Source organism: Gymnodraco acuticeps, unplaced genomic scaffold (genome assembly GCF_902827175.1).
Source record: "Gymnodraco acuticeps unplaced genomic scaffold, fGymAcu1.1, whole genome shotgun sequence".
NCBI classification, from domain to species: Eukaryota; Metazoa; Chordata; class Actinopteri; order Perciformes; family Bathydraconidae; genus Gymnodraco; species Gymnodraco acuticeps.
This window is the reverse complement of record NW_022991340.1, coordinates 493430-516079: the sequence shown is the minus strand read 5'-3', so window position 1 is coordinate 516079 and position 22650 is coordinate 493430. Positions and strand designations below refer to the sequence as shown.

Genomic DNA, 22650 nt, shown 5'->3' with positions numbered 1-22650 from the left:
TAAACTTTTATTTTGAAAAGATAGAGCGAAAGTACCTCCTCCGGTTGCTTATAGGACGTGGAGTTTAGAAAACCAGGCAGTGAGTAGATATTAGCATCAATAACATGTAATAAAAGATGGTATGGATTACCATTGCAACTTGTTGGTTTATTTCTCCGTGACACCGGAAGCACGGAGCTGTATTTTGCTTTAAAATAACGATATGACATGTGTTTACCTCAGTGAGGACAACCAAAGCTCGTTGATCGATCGCCTCGTCAGATTAGCTTGAAACGTGATTTGATCTGTCAGAAAAGGACCACCGAAATGCCTGCAAACATGTCGCCTGTTCCCGTCCTGCCGCTGGTGATCAACTGCTTCCTGTCTATGCTCGGCTGTCTGGCAACACTGAAACTCATTCCTGCTTTCAAAGACCATTTCATCTCAGCCAGGTTGTACGGAATGGACCTAAACAAAACGTCCAAAAAGGAAGTGTGAGTCATATCTTATCCAACCTATGATTACATATCCTTATAAAGTTTTAAGTTGGATATGCTACTTCTTGTTTGGAAGTCACATGTGATTGTTATTCCTTCACTAATTCTCCTCTTGTTTCTCTTCCTGGTGCTGCAGCCCAGAGTCCCAAGGAGTGATCAGTGGGACTGTCTTCCTCATCATCCTCTTCTGCTTCATCCCAGTGCCTTTCCTTAGCTGCTTTGTAGGAGACAAGTGCATGGGCTTCCCACATGATGAGGTGGGTCTATCGATGCATAACAAACCTGTGTGTTTTTATCAAATCTGAAACTCAACTGCTGTTTGTTTTTGCTCAGTTAGTACAGCTGATAGGCGCACTTCTGGCCATCTGCTGCATGATCTTCCTGGGCTTTGCTGACGACGTGCTGAACCTGCGATGGAGACACAAACTCCTGCTTCCCACCCTGGCTTCCCTGCCGCTGCTCATGGTCTATTTTACCAACTTCGGCAACACAGTCATCGTGGTGCCCAAGCCTTTCAGAGTCCTGCTTGGGCTGCACTTGGATTTGGGCGAGTCATGCGGTTGTTTTATACACCTATCACATCGTACAGCTCCCAAAAGGTCCCAAGATGTTCCCAGGCCAGATGAGATGAATAATCCCTCAAGCAAGATGTGACAGGGTTCTCTTTGTCCGTCCGTAAACATAGGCGTAGTCGGTTAAATAAAGCTCAAAAAGTTTGATTTACAAAGACAAACAAATATATACTGTTTGACCAGAACATTGAAATAGAATAAATTAAATAAACAAAGTCAGGGTTAATCAAAATTAGGTTTTCTTTCAATTAAATATTCAGTACACAAAATCCAAGAGCTGTTGCCTTCGCTGCAACAATATCAGAATGGCAGTCCAGGGCCAACACAGTCCCTGATAAACACATAGCCCCTCCCCATTGGCTTAGCGTCAATTAGTTACAGTTCAGAGAAGAGCATTATCTGCTTGTGAACATTATTTTATCGTCACAAGATCTTAGTCTCGGCTCTAATTTTCATATTTACTCGTTTAATGTATGTTTCCTCTGCAGGTATTCTCTACTACGTCTACATGGGGATGCTTGCAGTGTTCTGCACAAATGCCATCAACATCCTAGCAGGCATCAACGGCATCGAGTCGGGTCAAGCCCTCTTCATCTCCGGCTCCATCATCGTCTTCAACCTGTTGGAGCTCAGCGGTGTGTGGCTGTTCACTCTCTCTCATCACGGGCATCACAGATCATACCCTCTGGATGTCATGAGTGTATTGTACACATTGATTGATCAAATTTGACATCCCTTGAATAATTAAATACAATTAAGGAATAATAAGTGGGGAGTTTTCGTATCACACCGCAATAAGTTGTCACCCTTTTCAGATTGAAAGTGATCATTTATGAATGTTTTATAGTCTTTCCTGTTGCACGAAAATCCTTTTTACATTCAAAATGCTGAAATGTTTATTCTAACTATCAGTTTGTTTTCTTAATCTTATTTCTCAGGAGATTACCGTGATGACCATGTTTTCTCCCTCTACTTCATGATACCATTCTTCTTCACCACATTAGCACTTTTTTACCACAACTGGTAAGTTAAACCTAATAGAGTGCCACAGTGACGCGTCCTAAAACCCGGAAGTAAACTCCTTCCGGTTCCTTCGACAAAAACACAAAGCAATTTCTCACAGGATTTTGGAAAATAGCTGAAATAAGGTCTGTGGTTGAGACACATTTAAGAGACGGATCACGTTTTGTTCAGCCGGATAATATCCATATGTCTATCCTACTTTTATCATTTTCGAATCATAAATCTAGTCGCAAAATGCTAACGTTATGCTATAAATGAACTACAGCAGGGCTTCAACGTCACGCCAACTTAAGATCCATATTCAAACATACAGATTGTAAATGGTACAAGTTGAAGCGTTTGTTTGAACAGTCTGCAGGAGGCAGGTACTTGCTTTCAAGCAGAACAGGGCAAACACACTTAGAGGAGTGTTTACGTGTTCGGTGTAATGACGTAAAACGGCCTCGACAACTTCTGTAGTCCTATTCAGCCACTTGTTAACAACCATTGTTTTTCAGACACGTAAACTCTTCAGAAATCACCAGTGGGGTCACTGCTGATGGATTTAATGTCGTAGAACAAAACGTGATCCGTCTCTTCAATGTGTCTCGACCACAGACCTTATTTCCAGCTATTTTCCTAAACCCTATGGAGAGATTGCACTGCTTTTTGTCGAAGGAAACGGAAGTGGTAAAATGTTAACTTACTTCCGGGTTTTAGGACGCGTCACTGTGGCACTCTATATCCGGGGGTATAAAAACTGTTATAATATCTAAATATATGTGAACTATATCTATATTGATGTGTACTTCAATGTGAATGCCTCTATATTATCTCAACTTGCAACCTTATTTGGTCCCAGGTACCCTTCATCTGTGTTTGTTGGAGACACTTTCTGCTACTTTGCTGGGATGACCTTCGCTGTAGTCGGCATCCTGGGACACTTCAGCAAAACAATGCTGCTGTTCTTCCTTCCTCAAGTGGTGAACTTTGTCTACTCCTTGCCTCAGCTTTTTCACGTCATTCCCTGTCCCAGACACCGGCTCCCCAGGTAACCAGGCATGAACTTAAAATGGGTTTTTAACATTTCTTATACATGCTGATTATGTACCATCATTGTCTGCCTTTTTGTTCCTTTGTTTCTCCCAATGAAAGGCTGAATCCAGACACAGGAAAACTGGAGATGAGCTACTCTAAATTTAAAAGAAAAGACCTCTCTAAGTTAGGACACCTCATTCTGAAGGTAAGGCTTTTGTTCTATGATTCTCTAGTTTAAAAATTGCTTGAACATTTTGTCAAGAGAAAAATTATAAATGGTATGAAATCACACATTTTCCCAGAGTACCAAGTAATGTCAGACCAACGGTGTAAAACAAAATCTATTTAATACAAAATTGTATATAAAACAGAGAAAATCTTTTGATTAGATGGACCTAGAGAATGCATGATCATTTCACTTGATTCATTTACTTAAACAACAACATTGAAAAAGGAAAAGATCAGTTTGATTTGAAATAATCATTTAATTCACTAATTGTTCATGCTCTGTTTAGCACACATTACTTGACCTGATTAAACCTGGAGTACCATTTTAGCAGCATAAAATAATGTCAACATGTGGGCAGCCATTCATAGATCTTATAGCAGATAACAGCAACAAAAAAAAAGTGCATGTATTGAGTTTTACTCTAGGTGGGTAATCACATGTGAGGCAGGCTTTCTGCTATATTCATTTCTAACAATATACTTTGTTATCCTCTACAGGTAGCAGAGTTATTAAAGCTGCTAGAGGTGCGACGAGGCCAGAAAGGAGATGATGAATTTATTGAGTGCAACAACATGACATTAATAAATCTGGTTCTGAAATGTCTCGGTCCTATCCATGAGAGAAACCTCACAGTCATCATGCTCATCATGCAGGTACAACAAAGCTCCTGCTGTTTTTAAATGACAAGGGAATAGTGTTACGATGTGACTGTCACACTGGATGATCCTTTCTGTTCCTCTCCCAGGTGATGGGCAGCGCAGTGGCTTTTGGGATCCGTTACCATCTGGTGCGTCTCTTCTACGACGTCTAGACAGCCTTCTGGGAAAGGAGTAGCGAACGCTGACGGAGAAAATGATATTGTTCTATGGATCTATTTCACAGGCTTGTGTTTCATCTGCCTTTTGATAGTTTCCATTACCTCACTGTTACTTTCCGCCTAAGACTTTACCTGCAGTAAAGATAAAGGGCAAGGTTCAAATATATATTTAAATTGACAGAACAGTATCACACACAGCATCCACTGCAAGGGGTCAACAGCAGTGTTGTTCTCCTAAATGTCAGTAAATACAAGCAGGAAGAAGTAACTAGGTATGAGTGATTAATGAAGGTATATTTTTGTACTGGTTTTTTAAAGGAAAGTACAGTAGGTGGGCATGATGCTCAGTAATCAGAGCAGCCAACATAAACTGATGGCTGCTTCTAAATTGTTACTATTTGAAAACAGATATAAGGAGGGTATGGTATACGGAAAATATTCACGCGGTGCTCTATTTCTCGAATCTGCTGTTAAAGCAAAAATGGCTATGGTTAAATGAACTCGTTCACTTCATTTTCCATGCCTATCAATCCATGCATAATATGAATGAATAAGTTAATATATGATTTTTGTTTGTTTGTTATTTTTACCTCTAAACAAACGTGCACACACAATGTCATTGTGAAGAGGTAAAATACTTTTATCAACGTGAAAACAGCAAGTAAGGTGAATACAGGTTCATAGAGAGGATATTAGAAGTGAGATGTCTCGATTGTTCATAAAACGTTACTTAAGTTCGATAGAAGGTGAATGAGAGAAAAGAAGAATTGATTGTTTATAACTTTGTTGGTATTATTGGATACAAAGACTGTATTTTTGTGACTGATATGCATTTTTCCCCTAAGCGTTCAGCATACATCAATGTGAAGTAAACTCGCACTGGATTATCTTTCTAAAGAATGTATCTACAAGTGAGAAAGTGTTTACTGTTGAAATGGAAGCCTCAAATTGAGAAATAAAGGATAAGACATTTAAAAGAAAGAGGTTTTGGGTCATTATTTGCAGTCGTTTAAAAAGTATTCCGTTTCTTAAGAGATAGCAACAGCAATATGACAATGTATACAAATAAAAGGCATGCATTGACAACTGTATTGTCAGGATATGTATCAATCAAAAGGTCATAATTAAACATTTTCTGAGGTATTATTAGTGTATAAATTGGCCAACAAGTTAAAAAACAGTCAGAAATTATAAAGATGAAGTCAACATATTGTTCACATTTCTTTAATGCTAAATATACAGGCAGGGGTCATTCTCAAAAATGTTTAGATTATGTGTCTTTAAATATATATAGACGTGAAAGACTTAAAAAATATATTTCACGTCAGTAGACTATTGGCTTTAGAAATTCAGAAGCTTTCTAAAAGAAACACCTCAGTATCTAAAAAAACAATGACTCAGTAACGTACAGTAATCACTTACAATATCTTACTTTTTATATTTCACTGACGTACATCAAATCGCAAAGGATTTCTGTTGTCTCTGGGTAGAACATATTACGACAGGTCGGAACTGTTGAAGAATGCATTGTTTCCGGGGAGACATTTGCGCTGCACACTCAGTTTTTTTTTCGGCTGGCCAAAACAATTCAATTTTTCATCACGTCTGTGCTTTTTAACAGCACGTTATTGTGTTGAAAGACCTATTCTGGTAACATTTTGACAGTCTCAGTGTTTTCTTCTTGTTTTCCAGAATGTTATTTGTAACGGTGTAACGTACGGAGAGCTTGTACATGTTTAGAGTCTATAAACACAACATGCCAACCAACACACAGGACTAGCTAGCTCCAGGTTATGGTCCAGTGTTATAGCTTTAGTCGGATAAAACACAGTACACGTATTTATGACCCAGAGAGATGGCTCCAAGCAAACGGATTCTGAAGAAAACGCTGAAGGTGGATTGTGAATGGAGCTCGTGCCAGGAGTCCTTCAGTCGGATGGACAACTTCTGCAGGCACGCGGAGGGTCACCTGAGTGCTCTGGACGAGGAGCAGCAAGAAGAGGAAACAGAAGGTGAGTAGGTTATTGTTTAAAGTATATCTATATTGTTTATTCAGAGCTGTAGCAAGCTATTTGGAAATAATGCATACTAAACTGGCTCTTTAATTGTGATATATCGATAATAAATATTGACTACACAGACTTTACACTTTACCAATATGACTCACTTCTTCTCATAGGTGTGTAATGTTTTGTTCTACTTTTTATGAATATTTTTATGAAAATGTTGCTGTTCTTTAATAAGAAGGAAGGCAACGCAAATGTATTTATATTATACATTTCAACACAAGGCAATTCAAAGTGCTTCACACAAATGAGCCGTAAGAAATAAGGCAGTGGAAACACATTGTAAAATGGCATTTAAAAACAGTCAGTAAAAAGCAAGGATAATCAAACAAACGTAAAACAAGCTAATATATCAAATACAAGTTACAGTAATAGTTCAAAGAGTCTTCAGGCTGGATGTAAAAGTAGTCAGAGTAGCAGCGGACCTGCAGGCTTCTGGGAGTTTGTTCCAGATATTTGGAGCATAATAACTGAGCGCTGCTTCTCCATGTTTAGTTCTGACTCTGGGGACAGAAAGCAGACCCGCCCCAGAAGACCTGAGCACTGGATGGTTCATAAAGTAGCAGGAGATCAAAAAGGAATCAGTCATTTTAATTTAATTTAATCGTTTATTTAGCAGGGACAATGCACAGTAATGAACACTTTAAACATTAAAATGTATCAAGCGTAACAGTGCTAGATTTAGCTTTGAGCTCATTTCCATCCGCAGTCTCTCACATAAAACATTTAAGAAGTGTACATTTTACAAACACAGCAAAAACTAAATACATGATATGCAAAAGAGCAGCATACACAAGTATTTATGACATGGTGATACAATATAGCAGCTACGACATGTAAAGTGCACGAGGAGATACCCCTGTGTTAAAGTGCATTTAGCGGTCTGTTTGTTTCTCAACCATTCTTTGAGTTGACCTTTGAAGCTATTGAGAGTGGGACATTCCCGTTGAGCTGCCTTTAATGGAAAGGACATTTTGTCCAAAAGTGGTCCGTCTACGATGGTCTTCACAGTCTCCTCTGGTTTCTGACCTAGTGCAGCGTCCAGTGTCTTTTTTGTAATAGGTTTTGCGATAGTCTTTATGTGACCTAATGTCTTCAAATCAATGCAGCATTGTATTACAACACTGGAGTATGTCAACCTCTTTTGAAAGCTATTGAGGGTTAAGATTCGTAGTGCATTTATTTGGAGTCATAACGACACATGAGACTGAATGGATTTTTACAACAATATTTAGATAGATTACAAGAAGCCCTTGAATCCAATACAAAGAGTAAGTGTCTCATTTGTTAATGGGTCAAATGACATGGAAGCTATTTAATGACACGGCAGCTATTTAAATAGTTATCAAATCTAGTCATGAGACATCAGTAATCAACAAATGTGTGCTAACTATGACTCACTTATTATATTCAAGCATACATTATGAGCATTTAGCACTTACAATAACCATCCTCTGACTGCTGGAAGTCTCTGCAACTGAGTCAGGACACCAGAGTGACTGTCTGCATAATATCCAACCTAAAGCTCACTTCACTGCGGTTGCATTGTGGGGGGTCAAACTCAAATACACAGTGGGCCAAAAAAATAAAAAATGGGTACTAGTGGAGGGCCGGACTGGTTCAATGTTTATTGCAAAACGTATTGAAATGAACTTATTGCACATATTAAACCTGGAACTAACGAAGCTTCAATTATTGCCTATAAAAACAATATTAAACATTAAATAATCAGTTGCATTCATTTCTTATGGCTCTATCTGCAGCTTTTCCAGAGTCATTTCTTATGATTTCATTTTTCCACAGGCCAACAACCGCTTCAAAAAAACAATTTCCCTCAAAGAACAAACCAAACATGTCCTGTTGTCGTGAGAGAGAAAGTGCAGAAGGAAACATCCTTGTAAACTCAGTGTGCTGCTCTGTGATGCTAGTTCAAGCAGATACTTGGCATCTCATCTTGGGTGCAAGGTCATCAATGTTTGGGCTCAGGCTCTGAGCTGAGGAGACCCTCAGGATGGAGTGAAGGTGTGCGTGCAATATACCGGCGGGCCAGATCTAATAGTAATTAAACATTATCCTGCGGGCCGAAATTAAATCCACCAAGGGCCGGATTTGGCCCCCGGGCCTTGAGTTTGACACATGTGGTGTAGACATAAAAAAAGACTGATTCCTGCCTACTAATGCAATCTTTTTGCTCTTTGTTTCAAGGAGAAAGAGACTGCCTTTGGAGAGATTGTGGTTTCTGTTCTGTGGAGGGTGCTGAGGAGATGCGGCGACATCTCTTCTTTCACTGTTACCACACAAAACTGAAGCAGTTGGGTCAGCAGGTGCTTAACACCCGGCCAAAGATCGGCACCTGCTCCATCGGCTACCAGAACTGCAACATCATCCCTGACATCCCAGACAATTTCATCTGTCTTTGGGAGGAATGTGAGGTAAGCTTGCTGCTGCTGCTGCTGATGAAGGAAAGATTCCTTACAGTATATCTTGATTTCAAACCACCTACTCCCACACAGTCGTCAATTTAGTATGCAAGAAAGCAAAGCAGACATCAGAAGGAAAGACTTCTCTCTGCAGCAAGTCTACATCTGTGACACGACAACAAAATAAATAACACTGTCAGCCTCAGTTACATTTATACGCAGTGTTTCCCATTATTTTATTTTGGTGGTCTAATGGTTAGTGAGGTGGGCTGATGATCGGAAGGTTGCGAGTTCAAATCCCGCCTGGAACACCACCACTAGTGTGCCCTTGAGTAAGGCACTTAGCCCTCAGTTACTCCAGGGAGAGCGTCCCTGTAATTGGTCATTGTAAGTCGCTCTGGAATAAGGCGTCTGCTAAACGCCTGAATTGTAAATGATATTTTTGGGAGAATAAACCCCACAGATCCTCAACTCCGGTGTGTCTCACTCATTAACAACGCAACACAGAGCAACAAGAACGTTGTCTACAGTAGCCATGAACTCGCATGTATTTTCTTATTTGAGGGGGGGGTGGATGCGTGGACCACCAGAATAGGTTAAGGGGCCTTTGGCTTTTCTGCCCCCACAAATAGAATCAAATTCTGTGGGAAACACTGTATACTTTCACCTAATTTTGCTGTTTGGGGAATTTGGAGCAAATTATATCGGGAGAAAAGCAATTAGACACTGCCTTCACTTTCATGTGCACATAGTCCGATACTTTCTTTCATTGAAGTGTTTGTGAAGTACAATTTAATCCTTGCTTCTTAAAATCTTAATATTTGTGTTGTTTCTTTTTCTTAAAGCAACCACCATATGAAAACCCAGAGTGGTTCTATCGCCACGTGGAGATGCACAGCCAGTGCGTAGAAATACCAGCAGGAGAATATGAATTTCCAATACGATGTGGATGGAAAGGTATGTAGATTTATGGCTAAAATATCAATGTAAATATCGACTAAACAACAGATTTATGGTCAAAGAGATTTGTAAAATCTTTATATGGAGTCACGTAATATTACAGTTTGCACAATTTGACATTTCAAATAAACAAATAAATCCACAAAAGAACCGAGGGGATGTTATCAGTGTTAGGAGAAACAAAAGCACATTCAATCAAAGGATAGCCATCTCTAAAATATGTATTGCTTAAACCTTTTTGCAGGTTTCGTGAAATTGGTGTTCTTGTGTGTCATTAAGAAAGTAATTCTTCCCCGTACAAATATTTTTATTATATCATAGCAGTTTTTTATATGATATGTCCGGTTTAAGCCATTTCCTTTGCGATTGCTGACATGTTCTGCTATGAACTATGATTGTTGGGTTGTTTATTCTAAGTTCTGGGCCTGTGACTTTACAGACTGCGAAGCCACGACTAAAGGGCGTGCTAAGCTCCGGGAGCACCTGCGCAGCCACACTCAGGAGAAGCTGGTGGCGTGTCCCGGCTGCGGGGGGATGTATGCAAACAACACCAAGTTCTTTGACCACATCATACGACAGAGTGCCATGGAAGGTAAAAACCAGAGTCATGATCAGACAATTAATAACAATGAGGCTCGAAATGCAAATATTAGATTAGATTCAACTTTATTGTCATTACACAGAGTACAAGTACTAAGACAACGAAATGTATTTTACATCCAACCAGATGTGCAAAACAGTAGTAAAGTGTATAGTATCAATATATACATCTGACAGTATTTACATTACGTACAGTAGAAGGCAGTATACATTACATTACAAACAGCTGTTTAGAAAATGGATACACTATAGCTATGGTATAAATAAGACAGAATAAATTGAAATGTATTATGGACCGTTTTTGTCAGGTTTATATACCAAGAATAAATATGAGTGTGCCATAGAAGATCTAAAAAAAACAGATACGTTGGTTGACGTAAGTGAAAAAGCTGAGCATAATATGTCTCCTTGAAGTAATCCTGAGCTTGTCTCTGTTCTGCAGGTCAGAGGTTCCAGTGTTCTCACTGTTCCAAACGTTTTGCAACAGAAAGACTTCTGAGAGATCACATGAGAACCCACGGTTAGTGCCGAGTTTATCCATCTGCATGTTTGAACCGCACACTCTCTTACAACAACCTTTTGACACACCATGCCTTCATATTTCAAGAGACACCCTTGCATTCAATCAAAACTATTCTGATAGATGTCTGTCTTGTTATAACAACAGTGTCAGTGTTTCATTTGTGTCCTCCATGATTTCCTGTTTGTGTTTTTATCATGTTCTGTTGCCTATTAGCGTTTTCTTTCTTTTTTGAACAAATTGTACGGTGTCCTTGGGTTTCATGAAAGGCGCCTAAAAATAAAATGTATTATTATTAAGTTATTGAAAACTCATTTCATCATGGTTCCTTGGCATTACATTTTTGACCAGATTGACTATTTCTAGATGATTAAATCTCATCACTTGTTTTTCATGTTGTCTTGTCGCTACAGTGAGCCACTACAAATGCCCGCTGTGTGACATGACTTGTCCGACTCCCTCCGCTCTGCGCAACCACATAAAGTTCCGTCACAGTAACGAGAGGCCGTACAGCTGCGAATACTGCGAGTACAGGTATCACACAGAGCTGCAGCGACTCCAAGCCAAACACACACTGAAAGGAATGTTTTCTTCATACTCCCAGTCCCATCTTTGACTTTGTTTTCTAGCTGCAAGAATCTGGTAGACTTGCGCAAACACCTGGACACCCACAGCAGCGAGCCGGCATTTCACTGCGATGTTCCCGGCTGTGGCTTCACTTCCCGAAGCTTCATCACCATGAAGATCCACCACAAAAAGGAGCATGAGGTGAAAAATAGTTGTTACATTACATTTCATGTCACTTGTTAGACGCTTTTATCCAAAGCGACTTACATACTCAATACTGTGGGCAATCCCCACAGGAGCAATTTTGTTATTTATACTCAGCGATATACACCCTATTACACTGTTTTTCATCAATATATTATAGCTCTCAGATAAATACAGAACATGTCTCTGAAGTGTTTGGCTCCAAACACCAAACGGATCATTGCAGCATCCCATAATCCCCTCTGTTTCAAAAGTGCTGATTCTCTGTCTGTTACTTTAGATGAAAATAAGGAGCCCCTCCCCACGCCCCTCTGAGAGGGATTTGGTTCAAAAGAACACATTAGGCGCTTTCACATCGGAGTACTTTTACCCGTACTTTTCCCGTTTAGTTCCGATAGTTCCTGGAATTTTGCGTTCACACCAAAAAGAGAACTTAGTTCAGAGAACTTTTACCCCCATTTTTAGTGCCTTCTAGAGAGGTGGTACTTTCCTGGGGAGAAAAAAGTTCCAATTTCTGATTGGCTGGGCGATGCATCAGCATTATTAGCATTAGCCCCGCGCACCAACGGAGAGAGAATAACTTATGGAAAAAAAAAAAAAAAACATGGGAGTGATGAGGAGGTGTCGGCATTCTGGCGATTTACTCTGAAGGCTTCAGTAGAAGCTGCTGGGAGACCCAGCAGCTTCTACTGACCTTGGTTACCTTGGTTGCTGATTGGCTAATGGTTACACAAGCCAAACAACGTTATGACATCATAAAGTGGCCAAAATCTGATCAGCTCATTTTCAGAAAGGTTTTTATAGAAATGGATCAGGACAAAAAGAGAGAGAATCTTTGTTCCTGAATCTTTCAGAGTCTCTTTCCACAGAGGGGACACATGTTGATGTAGAAGAGACATGAAGAAGAGGGGACACATGTTGATGTAGAAGAGACATGAAGAAGAGGGGACACATGTTGATGTAGAAGAGACATGAAGAAGAGGGGACACATGTTGATGTAGAAGAGACATGAAGAAGTGGGGACACATGTTGATGTAGAGGAGACATGAAGAAGAGGGGACACATGTTGATGTAGAAGAGACATGAAGAAGAGGGGACACATGTTGATGTAGAAGAGACATGAAGAAGTGGGGACACATGTTGATGTAGAGGAGACATGAAGAAGAGGGGACACATGTTGATGTAGAAGAGACATGAAGAAGAGGGGACACATGTTGATGTAGAAGAAACATGAAGAAGAGGGGACACATGTTGATGTAGAAGAGACATGAAGAAGAGGGGACACATGTTGATGTAGAAGAGACATGAAGAAGAGGGGACACATGTTGATGTAGAAGAGACATGAAAAAGTGGATTTTGCATAATAGGTGACCTTTAAATGTAATTTATACTTGTGTGTTTCCTCTGTGTAATCAGGGGAACTTCGTCGCTCGCTACAAGTGCCATGTGTGCGATCAGTGCTTCACCCGAGGCAACAACCTGACCGTTCACCTGCACAAAAAGCACCAGTTCAAATGGCCCTCAGGACACCCAAGGTTCAGGTGAGTCTAGATTCAAGTTTCAAGGCTTTTATTGTCATGTGTTCATAGCTACGACAATGAAAATCTTAGGTCACAGGCTCCTCCAACAGTGCAACAACAATAAAACAGATAATAGTGCAAGTAAATAAAATATAATATAATAGAAATAGTGCAGAATAGTCATTTTGTATCTTTTTGACCAAACGTATGATCTCTTCCTCACCCTGCCAGGTATAAGCAGCACGACGACGGCTTCCTGCGGCTGCAACTGATCCGCTACGAGAGCGTGGAGCTGACCGAGCAGCTGATGAGGGAGCGGCAGAGTAGGCAAGGGGAGGAGGACGAGGACGATGGCGTGAATGAGGAAGAACCCTCGGGGGCCGCTCCCTCAGAGCTGCAGGTAGAACTGAGAGGGGTTTTACTGGAGGAGCCAGAAGCCAGCGCTGAGGAGGGCGGTCAGGAGGAGGAGGAGGGGATGATGTACGTCCTCACGGGGGGTTTGTCACCAGCAGAGGAGGAGGACATGCAGCAGATCCACGATAGTGATCAGGGAGCGCAGGTGCTTTGACTGCTACAGCCCTGCGTACACGTACCATAGACGAGAAGACAATCTGTAATGTTTCACATATCATGATATATGTTTAAAGGATCTTGTTGTGTTTCTAAGCCTTTAATGGGGGTTGAAAGCACGTAATAATAATTTAAAACGTCAGAATGAGAAGACATTTGGACTATAAGACCTATGTTAGGTTTTACGTGTTTTTTATTTGCTGATATTGAGCGTGCGGAACAAAATTTGCCCAGTATTTTTGTAATTATTCATGCATTATAGTTTATACTGTAAAGCCTTCAAAGGGTTGGATATTAATGCTACACGGCCAAGTGGAACAGCTGCCTTTTTTATTGAAGAATTCACCCCTAGTTGAAAAACACACATTTTCCTGTTACCTGTAGTGCTATTTCTTCATTTAGATATTTCTGTTGCGTGTTGGTGATATCAGTCGTAGAGATGTCAGCCTTCATGACCCGGTTACTGAAGATAATCCACAGACATGTTGTGAACAATTTCATGTAGGACACACTATCTTTCTATTGAAGTACATCCCATTACATTTGAGTAAATGGCACTATAGATACGATGGAAACATGTACTTTTTGACTTTGAGGTGAAATGTGAGATATGATTGACAAGAATGGATTAATGCATTAATATCCACTGGCATGTGGCAAAGAGGGCCTACCTCATAGTGCGTTATCTCTAACTCAAATAAACTAGTAAATCTGAATGTTTGAAAGAAATCACCTTCTACATTTATTTTTTTGTATTAAGTTGATTTAAATGTCTTAATTATTTCATACCAGAAAATGCCTTTTTTATTTAATGGCCATGATTTACTGGTAACATAATATATAGTGTATCCACCATCTTTACTTCAATTATAGCGCCCCCTGCTGGATCTAACTGCTTGACTACAGCTCCATGCTATGATTACTTTTAAAATATTGTATGTGTATATATATATATATATATATATGTCATACTTTCCCCTAAAAGATACATTTATATAATTCTCCAAAAGTTTCTATTACTAAAAATTATACTACTACTCAACGTGTGTGTGTGTGTGTGTGTGGTGTGTGTGTGTGTGTGTGTGTGTGTGTGTGTGTGTGTGTGTGGTGTGTTGTGTGTGTGTGTGTGTGGTGTGTGTGTGTGTGTGTGTGTGTGTGATGTGTGTGTGTGTGTGTGTGTGTGTGTGTGTGTGTGTGTGTGTGTGTGTGTGTGGTGTGTGTGTGTGTGTGTGTGTGTGTGTGTGTGTGTGGTGTGTGTGTGTGTGTGTGTGTGTGTGTGTGTGTGTGTGTGTGTGTGTGTGTGTGTGTGTGTGTGTGTGTGTGTGTGTGTGTGTGTGTGTGTGTGTGTGTAAGCAAGCAGAGCTTAGTTGACTTACTGCTCTCTGCTCTCCTTCACTCTACTGGGACAGCTTTTAATGGCTTCATGTCTGCTGACTTCGCAGGAATAATGTCGGCCAGCAATATGACTTCAGATTAGAGCTTTTCTACAGAAACTGATGGCATCTTGAAGCTGGGCACCATGAGGTTGTTTCCACTGTGGCTGCTGATGTTCGGGGTCTTTCAAAGAACCACTTCTCAGTTTCCTGGGTGGATTGGTGAGATGGAAGGTAGTGGTAAGATGTCCTCTAATGCAAGTATCGTGTTATTTTTTCAAACATGGTCTGCTATCTAAGTCGGGATACATTTTTCCTTGCATAACAGCAGCTCCACAACATCAACCAGGACTCATAGATGCAAGGAAACACACATTTAACACATTACTATCACTGAAGACACTATGTTCAGGACCCTTAGACGTACATTTCACCTGGGATTTAACTTTTATTATAGGACTGACTGGAGCACACACGAGTGGTTTAGTCTAACTGTATTGAGTCGTGAGACCCTGTGTCTCTGATTTTATATATTTGCTGTTCAGTACATGATTGGGATCAGAGATAATGTTGGCCAGCCTCAATATGTATCCATGGTAGGCTGGTTAATAGATTTTCTCTCTGTATAAGAAATAAAAACTCTTTGTGGCAAAGCCTGAAATAATTTCCAGTTTGTGGTTTGCATTAAAACATAGTTTTGTCCAGCTATGGTAAACAGCTGATACATTTCATTTTGTACTGTAGGTGAGACGGTATGGATTTCCCAACCAGATTTCATAGAGGACATCTATTGGTCCGGGTCAGCGCCTCTTTGTTTAGGAGGCTGTAAGGCTCAACACGCGGAGCTGAGGAAGGACCGCTGTGGAGACTCGAGCTGCTGCTGGCTCGGATACAAGTCCCTGTGCAGAGGTGAGAAAACCACAACAATGTCCGACACTCTTTTGAGCTTGAGTCCATCTGTCTGAGTGAGCTGGTACACTGGAAGAAATGCTGCTCCAAAAACAAGTTAAACAATATTGAAAACAAGTACAGGTACCGACATCTGCCAATAGAACAAGAGAACATTTGCCTGGTAAGATTTCTTGAAATAAGACGGGATATTTAGATAAACCAGATCTTGTAATTAGCTGGGAGAACTCATTTTGAACTATATTTGACCATAATCAGGAAATGTTGTTACAATATGAGCCGCAAATGCTCAAAGGTTTTCTGTTTTCTGATAAATATGTAAAAAAATATGTTTCATCTGAGATACAACTCAAAATAGGATGTTTTGACTTAGCAAGATGATGCATTGTCTAAAAAAAAAAGACCAGATATCTCACTGCAGTTTTACTTCTGAAGTTATTATGTCTTATATCAGGTGTAAAGACATAGATATTAGACAAATATACTTGGCAAGATTTCGAGTTTTTGTAGTGATATAGCTGTGTGCCATGCTTTGCCTTTCCTTTGCGTGGCAGTGAACTGTGGGAGGCCTGATGTGGACTATAACGGACAGGTGTTTGGTACCGACTGGTGGGTGGGCTCTGTGCTGAGGTACACCTGTCGCCCTGGCTTCATGCTGGTGGGGAACCCGACCAGAACCTGCCAGTCTGACGGCCTCTGGACCCCGAGACCTACCTGCCTCAGTGAGCAAACACCAAACACAAGATTCAAAGGTTTTATTGTCATATGCAAAAAGCTACAGTGTAATGAAATCCTTCTAACCTGAGCTCAAGGACACACAAGGACTCTTATGAACCTAAAGTAGGTAGACCATATGGTTTAATCTTGGTTATTGTTTGTTTTGTTTTCTTTATTAAACCTTTGTATAACTTTAACTTCAGTACAGACTTTTATTTAGAACGTATCACCGCTCTGAATCCAAGTTTAGCCTCTTAGCGTCTCAATTTATTGGGGATTTATTTGCTACAATATGACTGAAAAGCCACAGGCAGAAGCATCATTCTTAAATATGCCTGTCCTACCTCCTTATAAAAACAAATTATGAACTCAAAAATAGCTTTAAAAGAGAAGAAGAATAATATTTGTGTTAGCATTGTTCTATAATATAATCCCAACAGCATATTTGTATTCCCTTTTTTTCTTTTAGCTCTTTGTAAGGCAAGCTTAATTTTGTACTCGTGTATTGAAAATACTTTTGTACACTGTCAGACTTTGTTTTAGCTCTGAACATTATTTACATATATTCAAATATACCATTTCATCTCATAGAATGTGATTTTACAAAGAAGGGATTTGTGTGATCAGCGATATTTTAAATTCCTTTTTGCTTATTTTTGTAATAATTCAATTGATCTCATCATGTGATTTCTCTCTGTCTTTCAGGAATGTGTCAGCAGGGACGCGTTGAGGTCAGTGAGAGGGAACTAAACGGGACGTGTAACTCCACCTGTGAGAACAAGAGCTACTTCGGCCCTCCAAAACTGGGCTGCTCTCGGTTAGACAACTGCAGGGGCAAAGAGACCGGCTGGAAGCGGTTCTTTGCACAGTGTGTCCCTTGCATATGCGAATGTGCTTTGTCATGTGGTGAGTTGCTTCCCCGCCACTCTGTCAAACATAAAGGACGAACTGTATAAGGAGACCATGTTGCGATGTTGTCTCACTGCCAATGCACTTCCATGTGGTTAATTATTGCTTAAAATGTGATCACAATGACAGCTTGTACGCTGCAGAGCCACGCATGTTTTGCTGCTTCATCCTATTTTGTGGAAAGTCAGAGGACTTAAATCCAAATCTTTTGAGACATTGCTTTTATATCTCTGCCACACAGAAGCTAACAATTTCCTCTTGGTTTTTATTTAAGGATTTTACACCGTGACTAAAAGATTTCATGTTCAAATCCCTCCGTGTCAGGAAATATTAACTGCTAGATTCAGTCGATTTGTGTCACGTGAGGTGGCAGACGGGTCATGAAAAGAAAGTGGGGTGACTTTTAACAGTCTCTGAGAGGCTGTGTCAGACTTGGGTCAAATATTTATTTGAAATAGAATTCAATATTGTCTTAAATAAAAAGTTTAACGTGGAGAGCCAGATGTTGTTTTATTTTAGATAGGAAGCTGGTTTTGGGGAGACAAGTGACATCATAACGTTGCTCGGACAGCATTTTCTAGATGGTTGAACTAACTCAAGCTATGGTTATCTGACTTGCTCTTTTTAACTTGTTTCTACGAGGAGAGAAAGGAATGAAATACAGATAAATCCAAGGAGAAAGGAAGTGAAAGCTCAGAGATTAGCCTCTCAGTCCATCTGTCTTGGAAGGAGATGAAACCTTAATCTTGTTACAAAGGGAGGAGCTTTGGGTGGAGAGTCAACACGAAGAGTGGTGTAGAACTTGTAAACAAATTGATGTTATAGTTTGTGGATTATATACCTTTTTTCGTAGATTATGTGCAACGTTTTGACCATGTGGAAAGTAGCAAAGATTTGCCAAAATATAAAAATGTTGGTGTTCTTTTACATGGATTGTTTAAATATGAAACGATTAATTTTAAACTTTAAAAAAAATCTGCCCTATCTAAAGTCAAAGCACCTCAATCTCAATTGCAAACAATTCATTAATGTTTCAGCAATGCAGCATATTCATCTTTATTCTTGTTTTATTCCAGCACCTTCTTGAGTTGTGACAGAGTATGTTTCTTTTGGAAATCTAACATTTTAAAACTTCCTGAATTTGTAATAGGTTTTTTTAACTTTAGGTTGTATAAGCTAAAAAACAATTCCACTGTAACAGTGTTAATGTACCTTTCTGCATTCATACGGATTGGAAGTACACTTCCTGGAATTTCTTCTAAAACAATTGCTGGTCTTGTATTTATTTCTAAAACCCCTACCAACCTCTAACATCATATGTTATCATAACTAACTCAAAGGAGAAGTCACAAACAAAATATATATAAATGTAGCATGTGTTTTTCCAATCAACATACATATTTGTAAAGGACATTCCTCCTGACTGCCACTAGATGCTGCTGTTTCTTTTATTCTCACACATCAGGTCTCAACACTTGATAATCATAAATGGCAAACATGAAACAATTATATATATATATATAATGAATGTATTGATTGATTGTTTTCTACATGTTATTGCTCAACACGTCAGCTTGATCATCACTGTTGGGTCCAGCTGCTGAACCTGAGGATGATGTGCTCATTTGCTTTGGGTTTGTAGCAACCGATTCCTGTGAAAAGAGAAGAGATTGGATCGGAGACAATGACGTTTTAATGAATACACAAACACAGATTCTGAGAGGAACTAAGTGCTCAGATCATCAGTGTTCTTGCATTAATAGCCAATAGAAGATAATGAGGATACATCATTTAACTCTGAGGAAGCACTTTAAAATAACCAATAGTTGCACCACCTGTGCAGAATAACAAAAATCACTCAAATATATAACTGTGTCTACACTACTATTTTAGAAAAATCACACCAGGGGATATCCTGGGGACAATAAGTGAAAACGCAACCAACTCTCCTCCCGCATTACAGCTCATTAAATCAGATGTGTTTTATTAAATCTCTGGGGATGCAACTCACCCACATCCAGCCGGCTGATCTCTCCGGAGCTCTCTGACAGGATCTCCCAGTACGTCTGCTCGCGCTCGTCTGCTGCTACTCCGTTCACACTGAGCAGCAGCAGGCCGAAGTCTGGGTCCTGCCTCACCGAGAACCTGCAGGACACACACAGTCAGGGTAACTGGACTTAAACTCCCAATACATTTTGAATAATCCATTACTTGCACAATAATATCCTGCATTATATTAGTTTCTGGAAAGTTGTATTTCCACATGTATATTTTCCACATCCATGTATATATATTTTTTTGTTTAACTTTTAAAGCTATTTTATTTCTATTTCATAAATATTTTGGACTGTTTATTTCTTGTCTTAATTTCTCTTATGCCTTGTTTTCTATGCTGCTGCAACGCAAACATTTCCCAAATTGGGATCAATAAAGTACTAACTATCTCTATCTACAACAGAACTATAGTAAACGTATAAATACCAAACACAAATTATATATGCAAGTACAAGTCTTGCATTCAATGTGTTACGTTATGTAACTATAATCAGGAACATGTAGTCCACTTAAAGTATTAAAAGTACTCCATGCAGAAAAAATGTCACTGTTTCCATTCAAAAATGTATATTTGAGCTAATGTTACTGCAAATAATGAATATTTTTACTATTCACTGATTTGTTATCTTCATTAATCAATCCATTTTGAAAATAGTGAGAAATGACAAATTACCCACAGCCCAAGGTGACACCATCACATTATATTTCACCAACAGTCCAAACCTCAAGCTTCTTCAAAAACACGGAGAAGCAGCAAATCCCCTCAATCCGGAAACTCAAATGCAAAAAAATGACTTGGCATCAAATATCAAAAATAAATATAAATAGATTTTCTGTCAAGCGACTTATTGGTGGATGAATTGTGCCAGCTGTACTTGAATGAACTGTTACTGGATATCTGTGCAAAAATATAAAAAGACAATAGTAACTATTATAACGCTGTCAATAGTTATAGTGGATATCACCCTTTGAAATTCAGTCGAGTTTAAGTAGAAACTGCCATGAAAGGAAAATACTAAAGGATGTCATGCAGAGATATTAAAGAGGATGTCATGGGGGGTCTTACTTGAAGTCCTGCTGAGTTTCCTGCAGTCTCCTCAGAGCGCCCAGCAGCACGCCCCCCTCCACCACAGAGCAGAAGTGGCTCTCAGGAGTCACGTTAGAGAGGTCGTTCTCTACAGTCAGTCTGAGCGGGAGAGTCGCCGGACCTGCACACAAAGGTGTTTTCAGGTATGGTGACGCTTTGTAATGCATGAACACAAAGTCACCCATTAAGGGTTATATTTTCTCCAAGGGGCTATATTATGATTTTTGGGGGTTTCCATTTCCTGTAGTGTGTTATATAGGTTTTTGTGCATGTCAATGGTCTGCAAAAGCTAAAATACCAAAGTTCCTCTCCCACACACTGCCTGAAACTCCTTGGTTTACCTCTGTGACATCCGCACAGGCAGTATGAGTAAAACAAAGAGCTTTTTGAACATTAAAGCATGCAGACATGTCACAGTAGCACTAAATACAAATATGAACCTGAAAATAAACATAAGGACCCTTTAACACACTGACCCAATCATTACCTTATTGGGATGTAATATATTTATTTATAAAATATAGTTGTTAAACAATGAATTAGGAGAGTTAGACAGACAGATTTGTTCAAGCTGTAATTTATGTCTAGAAAATAAATCATTCAAGATGAAGTTGGCTGCGGAGAACACAATGAGTATAGAGAAAAATAATGACCTTTTTGAACATTGAAGCATGGAGACAGGTCACATTAGAAACACAAAAAACATGAGCATTACATTTCCTCTTTAAATTCTCACCTGCATCTGTTGGAGCTCCTCGTGCTAAGAACAGAAGAACGCCCACAGAGAGGAGAGCAGTTGTTCGTAGTGCCATCCTGTACGATGTTCTTCCTTCAGATGTCTATCCAACACTCCCACTCAGTACTTATAGACGGCCAAACCCACATTCCTGCAGCCTGTCACTTTGCAAGGACCTCTTTGTTAAGTTATTTACATTCACATATACTGAAACTAAAACGGTTTGCTCTTACCTCACACATGTTGACACACAGTCACTATTAATCTGAGCTTTATGAATAGGGAAACACTGGTATCTCTGACTTAATGATCACTGAGTTGATTCGATTCATGATCTGCCTTTATGTGTTCTCTCAGGGCATGTATGAGAAGGGTTGTTTTTAGATAATTTATATATGTGCAAACTCAAGCTTATCCCACAGAGATAAAGAAAGGTTATCTGGAGGCAAATATTACATTATGCAATCAGTCTTTGCCCTTTTAAGTTGAATTATATATTTTAGTAGCATATCACCTGTCCCTGGGGGCTGTGGCATTCTCAAGGTGTAAAATGGCTATTTACTGAAGCCAAGAAACGAATAATTCGTCTTTATTGTGTATACTGACGATACTTGATCACACCAAGGCTGAGTTATTGACAAAATGACAACAAAATAATATTTTTTTACAAACCAAAACAGTCTTTAAGCTTAGTATGATGTATTTAGGTGTTGCACTGATGTGTCTCTGTCTAACAAAATGGTCATACAGCCATGGAGGCTCGGAGGCACACAGAGAGAGAGAGAGAGAGAGGTTGCTGTGCTGAAGTTGCTCATGCGACGGAAGGGCTCGTTTTAAATTGCTCTGATTAAAAGGCAGGTGCGATTGGCTAAAAATGGTTTTGATTTCCTCTCAGGGGTGATGTAAGCCATGGAGGGCCAGCTTGAACGCGAGTAACCCCGGCAGTTTTACCGAAAATAACCCGGGCACTGCAGCATCAGCACCAGGCAGCTGCGCAGGTGCGGCCTTTAAAGAGACAGCGGGGCAGCTCACCAAAACCTTCCTCGTGTTTATAGAATTGATAATCGGTGTCAGGCTGTATGGAAACACGAGAATTAAAAACAACTTCAATGCGCACGAGAGCTTTATCCTAATGTATTCCCTTTCATCTCATTTCCCCAGAGACAGCGGCCTCAAGTATCTCCATAATATACTTAAAAGGTTTAAATTGGCACCTGGGGGGCTAATTTGATTACATTAGCTAATCTTATCCGAAATACCTTAATGAACTTTGAATTAACTTTTATGTCACTCCATTACCTTT

General features: G+C 39.7%; 2 protein-coding genes and 1 long non-coding RNA gene across 4 annotated transcripts; all 3 read left to right on the top strand.

The window, feature by feature from the left end:
• Window positions 1–29: 29 nt before the first annotated feature.
• On the top strand, window positions 30–5115 carry dpagt1 (dolichyl-phosphate (UDP-N-acetylglucosamine) N-acetylglucosaminephosphotransferase 1 (GlcNAc-1-P transferase)). Of its 2 annotated transcripts, XM_034240540.1 has the most exons (10): window positions 36–79; window positions 223–473; window positions 613–733; window positions 810–1023; window positions 1537–1683; window positions 1987–2071; window positions 2913–3101; window positions 3206–3293; window positions 3815–3970; window positions 4063–5115. In XM_034240540.1, exons 2-10 carry the CDS (start codon window positions 307–309, stop codon window positions 4126–4128), a joined length of 1233 nt encoding a protein of 410 aa, XP_034096431.1. In that variant the 5' UTR covers window positions 36–79; window positions 223–306; the 3' UTR covers window positions 4129–5115. The 2 variants fall into 2 exon arrangements, with proteins under 2 accessions (XP_034096430.1, XP_034096431.1); XM_034240539.1 differs by having other exon boundaries at window positions 30–473.
• A 566-nt stretch (window positions 5116–5681) lies between these two features.
• On the top strand, window positions 5682–14286 carry hinfp (histone H4 transcription factor). Its single transcript, XM_034240494.1, has 9 exons — window positions 5682–6146; window positions 8406–8632; window positions 9466–9577; window positions 10020–10172; window positions 10623–10700; window positions 11114–11234; window positions 11330–11468; window positions 12888–13012; window positions 13223–14286. The coding sequence occupies exons 1-9, from the start codon at window positions 5990–5992 to the stop codon at window positions 13557–13559; spliced, it is 1449 nt and encodes a 482-aa protein (XP_034096385.1). The 5' UTR covers window positions 5682–5989; the 3' UTR covers window positions 13560–14286.
• Window positions 14287–14877: 591 nt separating this feature from the next.
• LOC117562666 lies at window positions 14878–17970 on the top strand. The gene is made up of 3 exons (XR_004571604.1): window positions 14878–15843; window positions 16398–16565; window positions 17266–17970. It is a non-coding gene; the product is annotated as an uncharacterized LOC117562666 (long non-coding RNA).
• The last annotated feature ends 4680 nt before the right edge of the window (window positions 17971–22650 follow it).

Excerpts from the sequence above, each read along its gene's own strand:
- dpagt1 (XM_034240539.1), top strand. The coding sequence starts at position 307 with ATGCCTGCAAACATGTCGCCTGTTCCCGTCCTGCCGCTGGTGATCAAC. Across the intron at positions 2,072-2,912 it reads GCACTTTTTTACCACAACTG|GTACCCTTCATCTGTGTTTG; the intron begins GTAAGTTAAACC and ends ATTTGGTCCCAG. Across the intron at positions 3,971-4,062 it reads TCATCATGCTCATCATGCAG|GTGATGGGCAGCGCAGTGGC; the intron begins GTACAACAAAGC and ends TTCCTCTCCCAG.
- hinfp (XM_034240494.1), top strand. The coding sequence starts at position 5,990 with ATGGCTCCAAGCAAACGGATTCTGAAGAAAACGCTGAAGGTGGATTGT. Across the intron at positions 10,701-11,113 it reads AGATCACATGAGAACCCACG|TGAGCCACTACAAATGCCCG; the intron begins GTTAGTGCCGAG and ends TTGTCGCTACAG. Across the intron at positions 11,469-12,887 it reads ACCACAAAAAGGAGCATGAG|GGGAACTTCGTCGCTCGCTA; the intron begins GTGAAAAATAGT and ends CTGTGTAATCAG.